Below are 19,799 nucleotides of genomic sequence, written 5' to 3' on the forward strand. Positions count from 1 at the left end.
TTCAAATTCTTATTATTTATTATAATATCCATCAATATAACACTATACAATTTGCAAATTTAATTTGTTATAAGCTGATCTACTACAACCTCAATTATTTACTGTTACCTCCAATTTGCCGACTAAAAACAACACAATACAATATAACAACGATCATAAAATTACTTTTTTTAGCTTGTTTTTGATATTTACAGCAACAAGGTTGTTAAGAATACTTTTCATTTAAAAAAATTTTAAGACTAATTATTTGAGTTAAACTTTACATTATATTATTTATAAAAAGTTTTGTACTTAATGTATAATATTCAATTTTTATATCTAATAGCCAGATAAACTTATTAACAACAAAAAAAAAGAAATAGGTGATCAGATAAGAAAAACAAAACTACGAAAATAAATATGTAGCTTTGCACAATTGTACAGAATTTTTAATAGCAGGTGCTGTAAAAACTGCATTAAGTGCCTTATTCTACAAAAGATTATTCCATTTTATTCAGTATTGTTATCTTTTCAAAACTAAAACGATTGTTTGAATAGCTATACCCTTCTAAATGATCATAACATATTGTTTGAGATTGTTTTGAAAATTACCCGAAAGGTCTGAAGATACTTTATTTGAAACATCTATGGCAGAATTACCTTGTTCGGTTTTTCAATGCAAATATAACAGATTTATATTTAGTATACCTTAATAATATATGCATTTGCATTCTTGGTTTGTTTGTATTTTTTATTCTATTATATCGGTTTACAGCGTTTACCGTCATCTTGCGATTTCCAATCTCCATTTCGATCGGTCATTTTATAAGGCCTCCTCAAGATCCTTTTATTTTATCATTATATCATTTTCTCTATAACATATACGTACGTCTGCCTAATTTTGTTTTTTTTTCTTGATCTTAGGACTTTGTTTACTCAATTTCTGTCCAGGTTGACGGCTGTCGACAAATAACAAGCTTTGTGTCTCTGTGCTTTCTGTTGTTAGTATTCTTGTTTCAGTTTGTTTTTTAAATTCCACTATAAAATTTACTTACAGAGTTCAAATATGCTTGTTCTTTATATTTTTTATATTTTGTCTTGTCGCCTTTTTTATCAATTTTGCCGTATATTTTTTTATCTATTCTTGAGATACTTTCTCTTCATCGAAGCATGTTTGGAACAGTATTTTCAGATATGCACGATATATGAAATTATTTCGCTGCAATCTCTCTTTATTATTTCCACGACAACGACTGTTTTTCACAATTGTTTCTGTTTTTCATTCGTATTTCCCACTATTATATCAATTTCTTTTCCTTTTTGCAGTAAAACATTTTTATAGACCAGATCGAGAAAAATGTTCTTGTAAGCCACACCTAATCTGAAGACACTAAGACTTCAGTTAAAACAACGATATCCCTAAAACACGAATCAGGGAAGAAAATCAAACGGATACACAAAAAATGCTTTCAGAAGCAAAAAGAGAAAAATTTTTTACGAAAAATAAAAAAGAGAAGACCAAATTCAACTTACGACGTCAAAAATATGCAGAGGCTCTGCATATGTTGCTTTGATGATACCTAATGAGGTTAAAATATGTATAAGCAGGCTGCTGGAGATAAATAACACCCTACAAGATGAAAACATTAAGATAAAGGGGAAAACAGACAAAAAATTGACGAAATAACAGAAGCTGTGGCTGTTTGTATGGAACAAAAAGCAACAATAGACAATCGCCACAGAAAATGTAAAACAATGAAAAAGAAGATGGCTGGAGATAATACTAAAAAGAAAGATACATGAACTAAGACAGTAACAACGTGTATGAAGGTTCATACCAAGTCCAAAAGTCTATGGACGCACTCGATATACCAGAGAAGACACTATCAACAAATACAGATGGACCATTTATATGAGCAAGAAAGGGTACTCCAAGTAAAACACTTAAAAAGAAATTGAAGAAATTATTTTCTCAATATTCTTAAGAGAAAATTGTGGACGACACCACGGAAAATGTCGGAGTCGTAAGTAAGATAATAAGTGTAAAAAAAGCGAAGTTAAGATTAGCACAACCGTTGAAAAGGGAGAGAAGATCCCAAAAGTACTGCAAAACGAGAATTACTTTATCTCCAAAAGAAGTACTACCCACAAGAGAAGCTTACACTAGAAGCTAGTACGTAACAGATTATTAGGTAATAAGAAACTGAAAGATATAAAGAAAAATTGGAGAATAATAACCTGCAACCAATAAAAGTGGTGACGGTGATATTGAGATATGAGAAAAGACTATTTACTCTTTACAGCCAATCTAATCAAAGAAAACTTAAGCAGCCAATGTGTAATAGTACAACTTCCATGCCATCATTCAACCAGCAGATACCTTGCCGCCTCCAAGTACGTAAACTATTCTGTGAATTACCGAGTTTAATGTACACTTTCGAGACCAACCATCAAAGTATGCACATTAATAAGCCCCATATAGCTAACTTTAAGTTCTGCACTAAAGTTACTTCTTCTTATTGCGCCGTCTTCTTTCGAAGGTTGGCGATCCAAATGGCAATTGTAGCTTTGAAAACTGCTCCATGAAAGATTTCTGTGGATTAGCGGTCAAACCATCTCCTCAGGTCTTTCGACTACGAGTTCTGGCATCTTCCAACTGTTTTTTTGCCCTGCACTTTACGTTTCAAATTGATTTGGAGCAACTAAAGTTCTATACGGGCTAAGAAACGAAACACCCGAATACCAATCAGATAAAACGAATGTAGGCATAACAAAACTCATTTAGGTATGGTGATAATAATAGTGTAATTTATGATTACGAAAATATTGATGAAGTTAAACCAGCAGAAGAAAAGCAACCAGGAGAAGGATAAGCAGAAAAGGAGTAAGTAGAATCAATGTCAGTATTTCAGCTCACAGAAGACTGCGTATATAAAGACACAAAAAAAAGACCATACGCAAATTGTCAATACACGAAGACACCATATGAATGCCGCAATCATAGACATATAATACAAGATATACTGATCGTTGCAATACCAGCCCGTTTCCCCAGTACGATAGAGAAAACTTACGTAAAGCAGTCACTGCATCTCTTTTTAATTTAACAGGTTTATCAGTCACGTGATCTAAACGACCAATGAGAAGGTCACGTGGTCGATAAACAAAGCCCATTAAACAGAGATGCAAAGAATTGCTTTGCGTTAAGTTTTTTGTCTTACGGGATTAACACGACTGTTTTTTTTAGCAGTCCTCATATCTTGTATCATATGTCTATGGCCGCAACCAAACCGAATATGTAATGCAGATAACATAAGCAACACGGTAGACAGAACAACAAAATAAGTAAAAAAGAAAAAGAAAAACCGTAGTTTCTGCTCGTAGAGAAGCTAGGTGAATACAAGGGGACAAAAAAAGAAAAAGTAATCGACTGACTGCTGCAACACAGTCGCGTTCCCTGAGTGCAACAGAGAAAACTGACGCAAAGCAGTCCCTGCATCTGGTTCTAATAGGCCAGGTTTATTAACCACATGACCTTCTCATTTGTTATTTAGGTCACGTGGTCGGTAAACCTAGCAAATTAGAAAGAGAAGGGGGGACTGCTTTGTGCCAGTTTTCTCTGTCGCACTAAGGTAATGGGTTGGTATTGTTAACGATCAGTATATCCTGTATTATATGTCAAGGGTGTTTGTACGTGTGTGTGTTTGAAATTGGTTAACGTAACTTAAGTTGCATACATTTGGCGCATCTCGAAAACTTTCCCGAAATCTCGAACTTTATTATATTGTTAGATTCAGTGAGTTACAATATTTTTCCAATATAACAGATATTTCCCATGCCTCTCTATTCAAGTTTTCACTTCTGTCAATATTCCCCTGAATACACCATTAATATTTTTCCACCTGTTTCTTTCTCTTTACACAAAAATTTTTAAACTAAAATATACAATATTACAATAACATATTAATTACCTTTTAGATTTTAGTCACACCCTGATTACCAATTCACTACATTCTTAACAAAATTTATAAACCTAGTACTGATTGCCTAAGCTTAGATATGCCAAAAGTAGACTGTGGTCTAAGCAACTGATAAGTGATAATTTTGATGCAGAAGGGTTTCCCAATAAGCCTTAAAAACTAAGATAAAAATTATTTGCAACTGATATGGTGAATCGTGATCACTTTAGGTACAGCCCTTCTTAATTAGTGCATTTATTTAACGATCGTTTGGATTTGTTTATTTTCTAGTGTCATTTATGAAAAACCTAAACAAATTTCAATGTCTAAATATTAAAAATTTCTGTGGCAAATAATACTTTCTAATGTTCGTAATGATATAGAAAAGTTGTCAACAGAAAAAATGTAGTAAAGGACCTAACTAAAAATCCTTGCTGGTCATTTTCTCATATCGCTTATTTTGCAGCCTCGTGTATCTTTTCTGTATCATATGTATAATGCTCAGCTCTAATATTCTCAATTTATATAACAATTTTGTTGATTCGTATTTATCAATAAGATATATTGTATAGTTTCTACATTTTTTTGAGTAAATGAAATGAAACCTATTTGTAGCTTATTTTGATACTGCAACCCATATACATACTAAAAAATGACAATAAATTTTTAGTAAATGGCTCCAGTAACCACGGTAAATCTTAAAATCCAGTGGTAAATTTTATAAGTGTCCTTCGTGTATTATAAAGTATTTTTGGGAAGTCAATACCCATCATTAGAATGAGAAAAAACTGATATTTTCAAAATGACACTAGCTATAAACAAATTATACTTTATAAAAATTTCCTATCCCTTATATTGCTAAACCAAAGTAAATGGAGGTAACCAATTACTTTTTCTACTTATTTATTCACTACAGCTACGTATCATGTAAAATCTATATTATAATTTGTAATAATATCAATTAAGGCCTATTCGCATATTGACAGAGTTCAGTGTATTCACAACATGTATTTTTAACATCACTGTAACTACATCACTGAGAATAAAGCCCTCGCAGAGATCATTTGGTTAACACTGCTGGCTGCACGCCTAAACTAAATGATTGTTTCAGATGTCGGCTGTCCACAAAAGAATCAATTCCACAAAAGTACTAATACACTATAATATGCTAGAATATTACAATTTTTCCAAAGTTAAATTTTTTAAAACTCTTCACAAATTGAAGATCTCATTATTTCTTGTGTTTTTTTTATAATTGTATTGATAATATTCGTATTAATAATAACAAGATATTAATTGTTTTATACCTTTTATCCTTATAATATTTTTACAGTATAATAAAAGCAGTTCTTAACTGCCTGATCTAACATATAGATGACGTCATTAATTACAAACCATAGTATAATTTCAAAATTACCGATAATACACAGTTGTCATTGAAAAAATTGTTCCACCAAAGTATACCTACCTCACCTCATACCCCTCCTCCAGATATTCATAACCTGCTCCGTGATATCGACTACCTGGCAGTTGACATTCACCTACCAAATAACAACAAATTACGATAATCTCCTAATACAAGCCTCGAGACATACCCCTTTCCGTACCTCTTGTTGAGTACTTCTCCACACTCGATAAGGCGGTTTTAATGGGCTTCTTCTAGAGCTGTCCATTTCTAGAATCACCAATAAAGAGGTCACGTTCTTCAATTACCGTGGAATGTCCATAGTCGACCATATCTTGTGCACAACCAAAACGCTAAGTAATTTCGACGATGCATGTTTGATTGGAGATTCAATAACTTCTGACCGTCTACCACTTTTAGTCAAAACTGACTTTAATTCTCCTCCAACCATTAGAACTGCTATCTACAGGCAAGATTATTAAAACAAATTGGAAAATATTTCAAGAACATATCAACCAAAACCTCCCAGAGTTAGGTAACACGTCAACGCGTACTCAAGTTGACACAGGGATTTTCAAAATTGAGAAGCTTCTTCAAGAAGCCACATTCCTAGCTATTCTAATAACACGATTTAATCTATATACTCCAGCTCTTCCACCAAAAAAGATCAAAAAAATCAAAGCAAAACGCAAGATAATCAGAGAGTATAAAAGATTCCGAGACCCCCTCATCAAAACAGAATATAACAGGCTTTCGGCGTCAATAAGGTTGAAAGTAAACAAGCTGAAACAAAAACCGTGGATGCAAATTGCGACCAACCTGGACTACCGGGAGGGTACTAGATTCTGGAACCAATTCAAAATCCTAACAAAGCAAAAAAGTCAACTACGTTCACATCTCATAGTCAATAACGTCACTTAGCAATCCACAAGACAAGGCCGAAGCCTTCTAAAAAACATACACCAGGCCGCACTATTTTTCTCCAATAACCCCAATTTCAACAAAAGATCCAAAAGGGAAGCCAAACGGAGAGTGGAAAATATATTTTACTACCCTCAGGCTCACATGGAGCCTCATCCTCATCCGATTATGGCCACTATAACTGAGGATACCGTCAGGCAGATGTGTAACATAGGCAAAAACACATCTCTTGGCCTTGATGAAATCCACAGAAGATGCCTCAAAAATCTTCCAGAGAATATACTCTCGTTGCTCATTAACATAATCAATGCATGTCTTACGCTGAGCTACTTTCCAATCTCATGGAAGGTGGCCAGCACCGTCATGATTCTCAAACAAGGGAAACCCCCAACCAACCAACCCTGAATCATCGAGAGGATCCTTAAGGAGAGACTCGTAGAATTCCTAGACGCACACTTCGCCATTCCAAATTATCAATTCGGATTCAGGGTTGACATTCCACACAAAATGCATTGGTTGAAGCAACAACGTTAATTTCACAATCAATTAACGAAAGAAAACACGTCACAGGCATATTCCTAGACGTCCAGAAAGCATTCGACCAGGTCTGGCACACAAGCCTGGACACATCTTTCGTTAAACTAATAAATTCCTATCTCTCTAATCGGACTATCCGGATCAAAGTTGGTAATACTTTATCCTCACTATTCACTCCTCAAGCTGAAGTACCCCAGGGCTCAATTTTTGCTCTAACACTATACACAGTCTACAACAGTGACATCCCCCGCCCTCAGTATAGATCACAAACCCTACTTCTGTATGCTGACGACACTGCTCTTCTCACGCCAGGGCCACATAGAGTGCGTGGACAAATGTCTGTATTCGAAAGAGCTCAAAACTACCTAAACCGAGTTATTAGGTGGTGCAACATATGTAAACGCCTCCAAAACTCAACAAATACTATTTAAATCTCCCCACTGCCGTGATGTTCATGGCCGGATAACCCATCTCAGAAACTCGGTTTCCTATTTGGAAGTTTATTTTAGCAGGACTTTCAACTAAAAAACAGACATACAAAACACCATAGACAGGGTAAGAAAGAGGTCTAGACTCCTGGCAGCGCTTTTCGATTATATTAGGCAATATGTCAAATAAAACACTATTGCATACCTACAAAACTTACATAAGACGGATAATCGAATACAAGGCATTCGTCTACGCATCACTTAACACCCGTGAAATAAACACCATCATCGCCACTGAAAGGAAAATTCTAAGATTCTGCACGAGGAAGCGCAGAGACTACCCGTCAGCACTCATACATTAAGTAGCCAATGTAACACCAATTAAGGACAGAATCTTATCCCTCAGCAGGAAGTATGCCCTTCACACTATAGCAGGCTTAAACAACCGAGCCAAACAAATACTGAAAACTCTTTGCAATCGCCGAGAACAAATGCTCACTCTAGGGTTCCTAAAAGAAAAGTTTCATTCCCTCCATCAAAACTTCTACATAACATTGGAAACGAACTTCCTGATGAGTGTTTTGATATATTATAATCAATCCCCATAAAATCGCAGCTAACAACTGCCAGTCAAAAACGCTAATTAAGAGCCGTCCCTAGTATGGCTGGTAACCTTGAAGTACCTCCCTTTGGCTTGTTTCGCTTACCAATAATTCCTTTTGTGCGCTCCTTATCACAATATGACACCTTCTGAACCCCAGCTTTTTAGCACTCCACCTCTATAACTCCACACGCATTCATCCTTACGTTTACCACACCCCCTCGCTCCACAGAAAAAAGAAGCACCCCTTCCTTGAAGAGGGAATTGCCTAAACAAGGTTAAATTTTGGATTGATTAATTATTGAGAAAATTGTTTCATATTATTCAGTTGCATTTGATAAAATAAACTCCAGTTGTAAAACAAATAATTTATCTCATTTTCCACACGTAAAGTCAAAATGAAATTTTTAAAATTAAGCAAAATAGAATTGAAGAATACATGAAATAAAAAGTTTTATTTCTAATTTTTTTTCTTCAATGATATAATTAATAAAAACTATCATGTTAAGATTTAAAATTAGATTAGACAGGGGTAAAATTTGGCGCCCAACGTGAGGCTACACAAATTGCCTTATCGTGACAGCCAGATTCTTTTGTGGATCGCAAAACATCCAAACCAGAGTTCGTTGCCATGTATCCATCGATGCACTTAACACACCTTAATAAACTTACCCAAGAACTTAATTATAGATTACAGATGACATTTAGAGGAGAGTGAAAGTTTAGGACACAAGTAGTAATATTGTCATTTCATATCTAACCACTACCTAATAATAATAAATAGAACTGTTTGGAAAATTTCGTGAACTTTTTATGATCTTATATGATTTTATGGAAGGCAGTTTTGAAAACGAAATAAATAATACGATAGTCATTTCAGTGGTGGTATTTCTTTCTAATTGCTTTCCGTATCTTTCAATATTAATTATTCTATTATCCACCATGGAACTATTGGTGGTAGAAGAAAAGGTAGAAGGCCGAAGACCAAGAGGAAGTACTCCAACGCGATGGGCAGATGAAATGAAGACTCTGGTGAGAAAATCCGTACATGAAGCCGCCCATATGGTACAAGATCGCAGCCAATGAATGCAGCAAGCCTTCATCTTTAAAGTTTCACCACGCAGACAAGTGCTCAAGGAATGAGACGGAGAAATATCGCATTCGGCTGATCTTAGAGCTAGTTTTGTTTTATTTATATTATTTTTTAATATCACCTCTAATACTTACAGGTCTTGTATATTCTTGTTTTTATTTTCAATCCCAAATGCTTGTTATGCCCAATCTCTTGTTGTTATACTTGTTAAAGTGGCTGTTTCTTAATAAATGTCTTGGTGATTGTTTATATCTAGCTCTAAATACCTAAACGACATAAGCATATTTATAATTTCCCCTCCGATCTCCAGTTGGCATTTTACTTGTTCCTTGGATATAGTTAGGTATTTCGTGTTAATCTGTCATTTCTAAATCATAATTACTATTTGTTTATTAAAATTATTGAATTAGAGAACCGATGAAGATTAACTTCTAAAAATAGATCATTTCCTATGTTTCTTTCGAGAAATTTCGATAATTGATTTAATTATAGCCTTAGTTAAAAGTAGAAAAGTGGACCCTTCAAACTAGAAATTTTTTTTATTAATAGCAGATTGGACAAACTAGAACCTTAAAAGGATACTAGTTAGTTGCTGCCTTAATAATATTTAATTTAAGAATGATACTATGCAATAACTGATGATACAAATTATTGGCCCGAAATTATTGCATAATATAGGTAGCAAGAAGTAGTTAGACGAAGAAAATTAACGGCACTGAATTAAAATAGGTATAAATAAAAGCATAATTGAGGAAAGATCGTTAGGAAATAAATATTCTGGCAAATAACTTCTAAAATTTGGAAAAATAGTTTATATTAGATAGTCGATGTTATCCAAAAACTGCAATAACTCGAAATTAACACAGTAACAGATCACTAAGTGAAAAAAAAAATAAAAAGAAAAGAGAAAGTTTCATTTCAACAATATAAAGAAAAAACTAATATTTTATTTTTTAGGATAGGTACTACATTTTTTTTATACCTGGAAATGTCTAACCTATAATTAAATTTTAATATTTCTTTACCAGCGCACAAAATTTTCCAAACTTCCGTAAATAACCTATGTTAGAAACTGTTATAATGTTGCGTATGTCTTCTTAAACTGATTTTAACATAAAACATCTGCTAATAACTTTAACGAACATCAAAATGTCTTGATCCTGGTTTACATTCAGATCAACAACTACGCTACAACTTAACAAGAGGTACCTGGAGGTACCTGGCCCAAGGCAGTGAGTAACATATCATTATCAACATATTGCTTAGCAAAATTCAAACCTCACGTAAAGAGCTTCAAAGTTTCCGTCCAAAACGTTGTGATGTCAGAAAGTATTTAATACTTTCGGTAGATAGTTGAAGATTTATCCAAAGAGTTGTCAAACAAAATATAAAAAAATATATAATTAAATTGGCTGTTTCATTTACATATTTGTAGTACTTGTAGTTTCAGAAGCGCCATCTATGGGCAAGGCTCAGGACTTTTCTTTCGTAATCAACGAGTCAATTTTTTATTAAAACAACAACTTTCAAACACAAATAACGTAAATTTTCAAACATCTTTTATTCGTAAAACATTTTAAAGAGAATCCTAATAAGAAATATTCTTCTCCGTATTCAGTTGACAATGGACTTTAACCTTCGTAGGTAAACAGCCTAAAATTTTACTTATTAACTCCAAATATATCAGCATATTTCAATAGCATATTTTATCAGTCTTCGACTATCTACCTCTTTCAGACCTATTTCGTTACCTGAGAATCATTATTCTAACCATTTTGGGCAGATACTTGTGTTTAACGGTCCTAACAATGAAAACAAATACATTGGTATTATTTTTAAGTGGATGTTGTTTTGGTTGATTTTTACATGTCCCCAAAAATGCCCGCGAAGGTTTTTCTAAGGTTCTTCATAGTATCTTCCGTATCTTCTGCGAGAGTCTGTGACTGACTGCCTTGGCGTTGGAATCCGGGACGAGGTGGGGGATCTGGAAGACGTCCTGTACTTGGTGCGCTGCTAATTGTGCTTGACTGTGAGGCTAAACAAATTATAATAAATCTAAATATTTACATGGAATATATAGAAACTGTTGGTAAAGTATATTCACGTCCTAAAGTATATTCGAAGGCAAAAAACAGAGACAAGCAGAACTTCAATTTAATTTTTGACTAATAAATTGAAAAAATCTTACTAAATATTCAAAAATTTAGAAATTAGTAAAAAGTCTTGAAAGCCGTAAACATCTATAAAACTTAAAAAAAACTACTAATAAATATTAAAAAACTTAATTAAAGATTAAGTAAGGAGTATTATAAAACTGTATACAACTTTTGAAAATTTTACAAAAATTATTTAGAAAATCTTACAAAATTTTAGAAAATCTTAAAAAGTCTAAGAAAATTTTAAGAAATCTACAAAGACTTTAAAAAATAATAGATTGTGTTCTTATAAAATCTTGAAAAATTTTAAAAAATATTGGAATATTTAAAAAAAACTTATAAAATCCGTATTAATTATTTATTAAAAACTTGGAAAATTTTAAAAATCTTTAAAAATTTCAGAAAATCTTGGAAAATCATAGAAAATCTTAAAAAAACTTAAAAAATTTAAGAAAGTCTTATAAAATCTTAAGCAAATCTTAGAAAATCTTAGAAAATAATCAAAAAATCTTAGAAAATCTTAGAAAATCTTAGAAAGTCTTAGAAAATCTTAGAAAATCTTAGTAAATCTTAGAAAATCTTAGAAAATCTTAGAAAATCTTAGAAAATCTTAGAAAATATAAGAAAATCTTAGAAAACCTTAGAAAATTTTAGAAAATCTTAGTAAATCTTAGAAAATCTTAGAAAATCTTAGAGAATCTTAGAAATGCTTAGAAAATCTTAGAAAATCTTAGAAAATCTTAGAAAATCTTAGAAAATCTTAGAAAATCTTAGAAAATCTTGGTTCTTAGACAATCATAAGAAATTTTGGAAAATCTTGGAGAATCTTAAAAGATATTGAAATATTATAAAACCTTAGCGTCTCTATCTGACGTTGTTTTGTTTAATACTGCTTAACTTGTTTATTGACTTTGATTTAATTTTTTAAAATAAAAATATTAGTCTTACAAACAAATAAAGTCAAGTTTTTGAAACATAAGAAAAAACTTCATTCTCTGAAGTTATCTCTGAAGAAAATCTTAGAAAATCTTAGAAAATCTTAGAAAATCTTAGAAAATCTTAGAAAATATAAGAAAATCTTAGAAAACCTTAGAAAATTTTAGAAAATCTTAGAAAATCTTAGAAAATCTTAGAAAATCTTAGAAAATATTAGAAAATCTTAGAAAATTTTATAAAATCTTAGAAAATCTTAGAAAATCTTAGAAAATCTTAGAAAATCTTAAAAAATCTTAAAAAATCTTAGAAAATCTTAAAAAATCTTGGTTCTTAGACAATCATAAGAAATTTTGGAAAATCTTGGAGAATCTTAAAAGATATTGAAATATTATAAAGCCTTAGCGTCTGTATTTGACGTTGTTTTGTTTAAAACTGCTTAACTTGTTTATTGACTTTGATTTAATTTTTTAAAATAAAAATATTAGTCTTACAAATAAATAAAATCAAGTTCTTGAAACATAAAAAAAAACTTCAGAGTATCTTAGAATATCTTAGAAAATCATAGAAAATCTTAGGAAATCTTAGAATGTCTTAGAAAATCTTAGAAAATCTTAAGAAATCTTAGAATGTCTTAGAAAATCTTAAAAATATTAGAATTTATTAGAATCAAAAACTTCAGAGAATCTTAGAATATCTTAGAAAATCATAGAAATTCTTAAAAAATCTTAGAAAGTCTTAGAAAATCTTAGAAAATCATAGAAAATCTTAGGAAATATAAGAAAATCTTAGGAAATCATTCGAAAATTTTTATGAAAATTTCAAGAATTATACAAGCATCTTAAAGAAAATTACCAAATTATTCTTATCAAATTTTAGAAAACCATACGAAATCTTGTAAAAGATCTCAGGATATATAAATTTTTTAGAAAAATGTTTAGAAAAAAATTAAGTAGAACAATCTTAGTAACTCAGTGGTAGGGCATTAAAGTATTTATGAAAGCGAGTAATCTATAAAGAGATGAATGCTAAGGAAGTAAGAGAAAGAAAAAATCTACTTATTTTACAAAGTTATATTTATAGATAGTAATAAGACTGAAAAACCAGTCAAACCAAACAGCAACTCACCTTGACTGTCTCTTCTACCAACATTTGCCAAAGAGGGAGCATCTGAAGTTGCACTCGGTGGTGGCGTCTCCGAGTGTGTAAGGCTACTGAGGCTTCCCAGAATACCACGTGGACCAACAGGTGGCGGGGGAGGCTCTTCACTGGGGGGAGGGGTCCTTGGTCTACAAATTGCTTGCATTCTAGAGGACACTAGATCAGCTATGTGTCTTCTGTCTTCCTCTTGAGTATCTCCCAATAGCGTTAGCGCACTGTCGTTGACCTAAAATATCAAGAATTAACTAAAGTTTAAATACAAAAATATATTCAGGGTTTGTCAAAAAAAGGCAACCCTGTCTCTAGGGTAGGTAAAAAACTGAAAAATAATTGGGGTTTGCTGAGTAAAAAATTTTTGTAACGCCATCCGTTTTCAAGATACAGGGCGTTGAAGAAAAAAAATTTTACGCATTTTTTACGATTTTGCCGAAACTACTGGCAACATTGTAATGAAATTTTATACGAATATGTTTTGGAAGCTGATACATCCCATGAATGTTTTTATATCTGATTCTCATAGAGGGCGCTAGTTACACGAATCGTACTAAGTATTAGTCAATATAACTTTTTTAAGAGTATAATTATTAATCAAAATTTCAAGTAAACTTAAACATCATTCAATTTTACACGAAAAAGGTACTCTTGGTAAAACTGATACAGTGTACCGTTTTCGGAATATTTTGATTTGAAAATTATGAAGTAATAATTGATGCTGGTATAAAATAGTTAGTAATTAAACAAAACTCACAAGAAGAAAATTAAATTAATGACTAAGAACATAAAACAAAATTCAATTACAGTAAGTGTTCAAAATGCCCTCCGTTTTCGCGAATACACAAGTCTATTCTTTTTTCTAAAGATTCCATTAACCTTCTAAACGGTAGGGGATCAGCTATGATGTCATTAAATTGACGTTTAATTCTTTCCTCCAATTCTTGGGGTGAATTTACCTCTGTAGCATAGACTTTTTCCTTAATATACGACCAAACTGCGTAGTCCAAAGGGTTAAAATCGCATGGGGGGAGGAGGCCAATGAATCGGAGCTTATGCACCTCTACCAATCCATCGATTCGAAAAATGATTACTCAACCAGTTACGACACCTTCTATCAAAGTGTGGTGGAGCTCTATCGTGCATAAAAAATAAAGATCTTCGCTCGTTTAGCGTTAAATCTTCTATCTCGAATAAGGAATTGTTTAAAAAATCAAGATTTACTTTACTTACTTACTTTAACACCATTTAAATTTCCAGGTAGAATATGATAACCTATTAATTTGTTACCTAAAGTTGCTGCCCAAACATTAACTTTAAATGAGTGTTGGTAATGTGATACCCTTTTGACTCGTGGATTCTCATCACATCAGTAGTGTGCATTATGGGAGTTACACATACCTTGTAGCGTAAAGGTGGCCTCGTCCGTAAAATGAATGCATTTTAAAAAATTTGGATTGTGGGCTGTCCTTTGTTGCAATGTTTCACAAAAATCCACTATAACCGATAGATCATCTGGCAAGAGCTCTTGGACTTGTCTGTAATGATAAGGATGTAATTGCTGTTCTTTCAGTATCCGCCAAGTACTTGAAGAAGAAGTATTTGTTTGTCTTGCTATATTCCTTACGCTAACTGTTGGATCTTGATCAAGTAAATTTAAAATACTATTTCTTTATTAATTGTTCTTGTTGTTCTTGGTCTACCAGAATTTATTTTATTTGGTCTGACATTCCCAGTTTCTCGACAACGTCGTTCAACGGCTCTAAATGTTTTTTTACTTGGTACGTTTCTTCTAGGAAACTTTTCTGCATAACGTGTCACAGCTGCACTAGAACATCCTAAACATTCGCCTAAGGTTAATAACATGTCAGTGAATTCAACATTTGAGTACATTTTGATTTGATTTTACAAATACCAAGGTTTCAAAACTCTAATTATTGTTGATTTATCGTCATAACAATCAATAAATGTCAGATTTCTATGGCACACTTGGAGGAAATAGAGGTATACCTATTAGAACTTTATCATTACTACCAGCATCAGTTATTACTTCATAATTTTCTAATCAAAATATTCCGAAACAGTACACAGTATCGAGTTTTACCAAGAGTACCTTTTTCGTGTAAAATTGAATGATGTTTAAGTTTACTTGAAATTTTGATTAATAATTATACTCTTAAAAAAGTTATATTGACTAATACTTAGTACGATCCGTGTAACTAGCGCAGCGCCCTCTATGAGAATCAGATATAAAAACAAATTCATGGGATGTATCAGTTTCCAAAACATATTCGTATAAAATTTCATTACAATGTTGCCAGTAGTTTCGGCAAAATCGTAAAAAATGCGTAAAATTTTTTTTTCTTCAACGCCCTGTATCTTGAAAACGGATGGCGTTACAAAAATTTTTTACTAAGCAAACCCCAATTATTTTTCAATTTTTTACCTACCCTAGACGCGGGGTTACCTTTTTTTGAAACACCCTAAAAGCATCCGTCGAAAAATTTATTTCGAAGAAAAATGTTTAAGGTTAGAAATAGTACATTTACTTAATTATTTTGTTAAATTAGTACTCTTTGCACAATTTACTTTAATTGAGACACAGGCATTATTGTGTATAACCTAATATGATGACCCATTCTTATTCCGGATACAACTCGGCAAATTTTCTTCCAGTTCACGAAATTAAATGCTTTGCTAGTCAAAGTATTTAAATCCCACCAACATCAAATAATATATTCATATAAAAGCCTATAAAGAAGGCACGTTTCTATCATTATTATTAAGTTACAATTCTCCTTTTCCAACTTTCATCAAAATACAACTCCAAAGATATGCTTCCATAACAGAGCACTCAACCCTTTTGTAAAATTGAAAGGTATACGTTTCCTTTTCCCTCATCACATTTCTATTTTATGCTCTGACATTGTAACTATTATACTTCGACGACCCCTCGAGCTTCTAATAAATATTACATCTTCCACAAATCAATACTGGGAAGGTTTTGAAAGTCCGTGGGTTTCGAAAGTTCTGAGCTGAAATTTTATGTATTGGAGAATGATTAAAACGGGGAACGCTTCCAAAGTTTGAAATTAAAATTATTCTGATTTATTAATTTTACAATACGGTAACTTTTTCTGAAAAATTAGAAATATATATATATATATATATATATATATATATATATATATATATATATATAAATTACACAGGTTCTGGGAATCTTTGGAAGTTTTTTTTAATTACGGTTATATTTATATATATATATATATATATATATATATATATATATATATATATATATATATATATACAGACGAATGTTGAGGATTCCATGAGTACAAAGAGTTACTAATGTTGAGGTACTTCGTCGCATGTGTAAACAAAAATAATTACTAAGAATAATCAAAGAGAGGAAAATGCAATACTTGGGTCATGTGTTGAGAGGCGAAAGATATGAATTACTTCAAGTTATACTGGAAGGAAAAGCACAGGGCAAAAGATCAGTAGGAAGACGCCAGAACTCGTGGCTGAAAGACCTGAGGAGATGGTTCGACCGCTCATCCGCAGATATCTTTCGCGCAGCAGTTTCCAAAACTACAATTGCCATTCGGATCGCCAACATTCGAAAGGAGACGGCGCAATGAGAAGAAGATATTTTTAGTATCTCTATTAATTTTACATGTATATTTTACATGTTTATCAAATACTTTTTTAACACTTTGACTGCCACACAAAATTCGCCTGAAGGGTCCTGTGAGCCACACTTATTTTTTTCCGACAATGTATTTAAAATTGTTTATCAACATACGTTAGATACATTGCTTAAATAATTTAATTATATTTTTTGTACGGATACACGGTCTAGTCTTGTCGTATCTTGTTTAAAACGGTAGCGTGACGTTGGCTTGTATTTCTTAATTCAACTCTAAACGTCGCATCATCCAGTTCATTTATTCCTAAAGGTAGCTTTTCTTGTATAAGTGTATAAAATGTCATTATATGAGAGAGAACAGTCCCGGCTTCATGCATTATGGGATGAAATATCAGATATGAGTAATGATAATGATGATCCATTTGAGAATGAGTCTGAAGAAGATCCTGACTACGAAACAGAGAGTTCACGGAACAGCAGTGAGATACCAACTAAAAGACGTCGGATAACAACTAAGGGCAAGTTTGAATTAAGATCAATAAATAAATATAGGATCGTAACTGATAGTTTATATACTTATACATATTTGTAAATGAAATAATAGTTATTTATGTTATAAGTACATATATCATGTTGTAATTATTTTATTAATGCCAATGAGCTTGCGAGAGAGGGTAGAAAATTACAAGGGCAATAAGGTCATGTGTATGTGCGAATGACACAAGATGTTATGTACGACTACATTTGAATGCAAATTTATATATTCTATTTACATGCTGTTACATTTTGTTTTTTTGTGTCTCAGATAATCAAGATTTTTCAGGAAAAGAAGAAAATACAGGGGCTGATTGGGGATTAGTATTTGGCGATATGAGAAATTTTAATTTTGAAGAAAATATAGGATTAACAGAAGAAGTGCTAAACATGAAAAATTAAGAAGAATTCGTCTACTTCAGACTTTTTGTAGACGAAGAAATTATCAGCATTATTGTCGAACAAACCAACATATACGCAAATCAGGTGATTGTGAATAACATAGTTGAAGAAACCATCGGTCCATCTTCAAGACTGCATAAATGGAGAGACACAGACGTGACTGAAATGTATTGCTTTTTAGGGGTACTGATTTGGATAAGTCTGGACCATAAACCAAAACTGGCTGATTATTGGAGAAATTCGGATTTATACTGGTCAAAAGCTGCAGGATATATGTATCGAAATAGATTTGAAATTTTGTTGCGTATGTGGCACTTCGCAAATAATGATTTATGTCAAGCAGAAGACAGACTGTACAAAGTTCAGTCCCTGGTAACTTTGCTAAATTCCAATTTAAAAAGGCTATAGTACCAGACGAAAATATCTGCATAGATGAAACGATGGTACCCTTTCGCGAGCGTTTAAAATTTCGCTAGTATGTGAAAGGAAAGAAAAATAAATTTGGAATAAAACTCTTTGAGCTATGCCTCAATGGGGGGTATACGTATCACTGCAAAATTTATTTTGGTGCATGTCTGTGGCAACTGTACAAAATTGATGGCATGTCTGTGGCAACTAAAGTAGTATTTGAACTTATGGACGAATGTCTCGATAAAGGAATGACATTGTACACTGAAAACTGGTACACCAGCGTAGAGTATGCTGAAAAGTTACAAAACAGAGAAACGCACCTAGTAAAAACACTACAAAAAAAAATCGGAAAGGTATTCCGAAAGAAGTACTGGTAAGCAAACTGAACAAGGATGAAATTGTAGGAAGAGAGAGAAATGGCACTGTCATTTTTAAATGGAAAGATAAGCGCGATGTCCTGATGCTTACCACCAAACATAAACTGAATTTTATTGATGTTCCAGGTAGAATTGAGGTCAAAAAGAAGCCGGAAGCTATTGTGGCTTATGCAAAAAGTTTTATTGATGTATCCGACCAATTGTCGTCTTATTCTACCTCTATTAGACGGAGCATTAAACGGTACAGAAAGGTGGCAGTTGAACTACTTACTGGCACAAGCATAGTAAATGCTCATTATTTATATAATAAGAACAAAACTGTACTAGAAAGAATAAGTATAACAGATTTCAAAGAAAAACTATGCTCGAAACTACTTTCAAAAGGTAAACAAATTTATAGTCCCCACAACACACCGTCAGAAGTGTATTATTGTATCTATTGTATCTATTAATAATCACAATACACTTTTACATCAAAATTAATTAGCGTTTAAGTTATAAAAAATCTACTATAATTCAATTGCTAATAGAAAAATGAAGAAATATTTTTTCCCAGGCTAAGATCATTTTTAATTTGCCCTAGGCCACGCTAAGTTAAATCCTATTAGAAATACACGTAAAGTGTGCTCCTGTGGAATACACATGGCCAAACGATCTTTACTGACTGCGTATATGTAAATATACACGTGGCGGTTTGTACTCAGCCACTGTGTATATTTAGGTATACACATCGCAGTCAAAATGTTAAAATGCATAAAAATATCTTTCCTCTACTAATCACACTTCTGCAACAGAACGTTCTCTGGTCCGGAGTGTAAATCAGAATTACAAAAAGTGGGTAAATAATACTAACGTATACCACAACGTTTGTTGGCGTCAAGGTACATGTACTTTATTTACTTTAAAACTCACCTCAATTATGTATTCACGTCCATCCTTGCCGACTACAACTTCTAAAGCGCAAATATCTAATCCACCGAACAAGTCGGAAACGTCGTCGACCCAGTTTTTATATCTTTCTGGCATGGATATTTGCTCTAACATTGCTGATCCAGTATTTGTTTTCCAACAACCTGAAACGATTCCAAATTTTATATTCGGTAAATAACGAAATAAAGTGGAAATAGCTGGATACCACTGGAAGTTTAGAGTTACAGGGATTGCTGCGTCAAGGTAGATAGTTATTGTAGAAATTTAAAATCCATACATAGGTTTGGAAATAAATTACAACAAAAAATTAATTTATGAGAGAATAC

At 32.5% G+C, this 19,799-nt stretch overlaps 1 protein-coding gene across 1 annotated transcript in view; it reads right to left on the bottom strand.

Annotated features, from left to right (window-relative positions):
• Positions 1-19,799, bottom strand: part of Syn (synapsin) — a 340,086-nt gene continuing 320,287 nt past the window's right edge. Inside the window, exons 8-10 of the mRNA XM_072521611.1 lie at positions 19,456-19,616; positions 13,141-13,399; positions 1-10,958 (exon numbers count right to left, since the gene is read on the bottom strand). Coding sequence (XP_072377712.1) covers positions 10,786-10,958; positions 13,141-13,399; positions 19,456-19,616 — 593 coding nt within the window. The 3' untranslated portion in view covers positions 1-10,785. The remainder of the gene's footprint in view (positions 10,959-13,140; positions 13,400-19,455; positions 19,617-19,799) is intronic.

This window comes from Diabrotica undecimpunctata, chromosome 2, assembly GCF_040954645.1.
Source record: "Diabrotica undecimpunctata isolate CICGRU chromosome 2, icDiaUnde3, whole genome shotgun sequence".
Classification (NCBI taxonomy): Eukaryota; Metazoa; Arthropoda; class Insecta; order Coleoptera; family Chrysomelidae; genus Diabrotica; species Diabrotica undecimpunctata.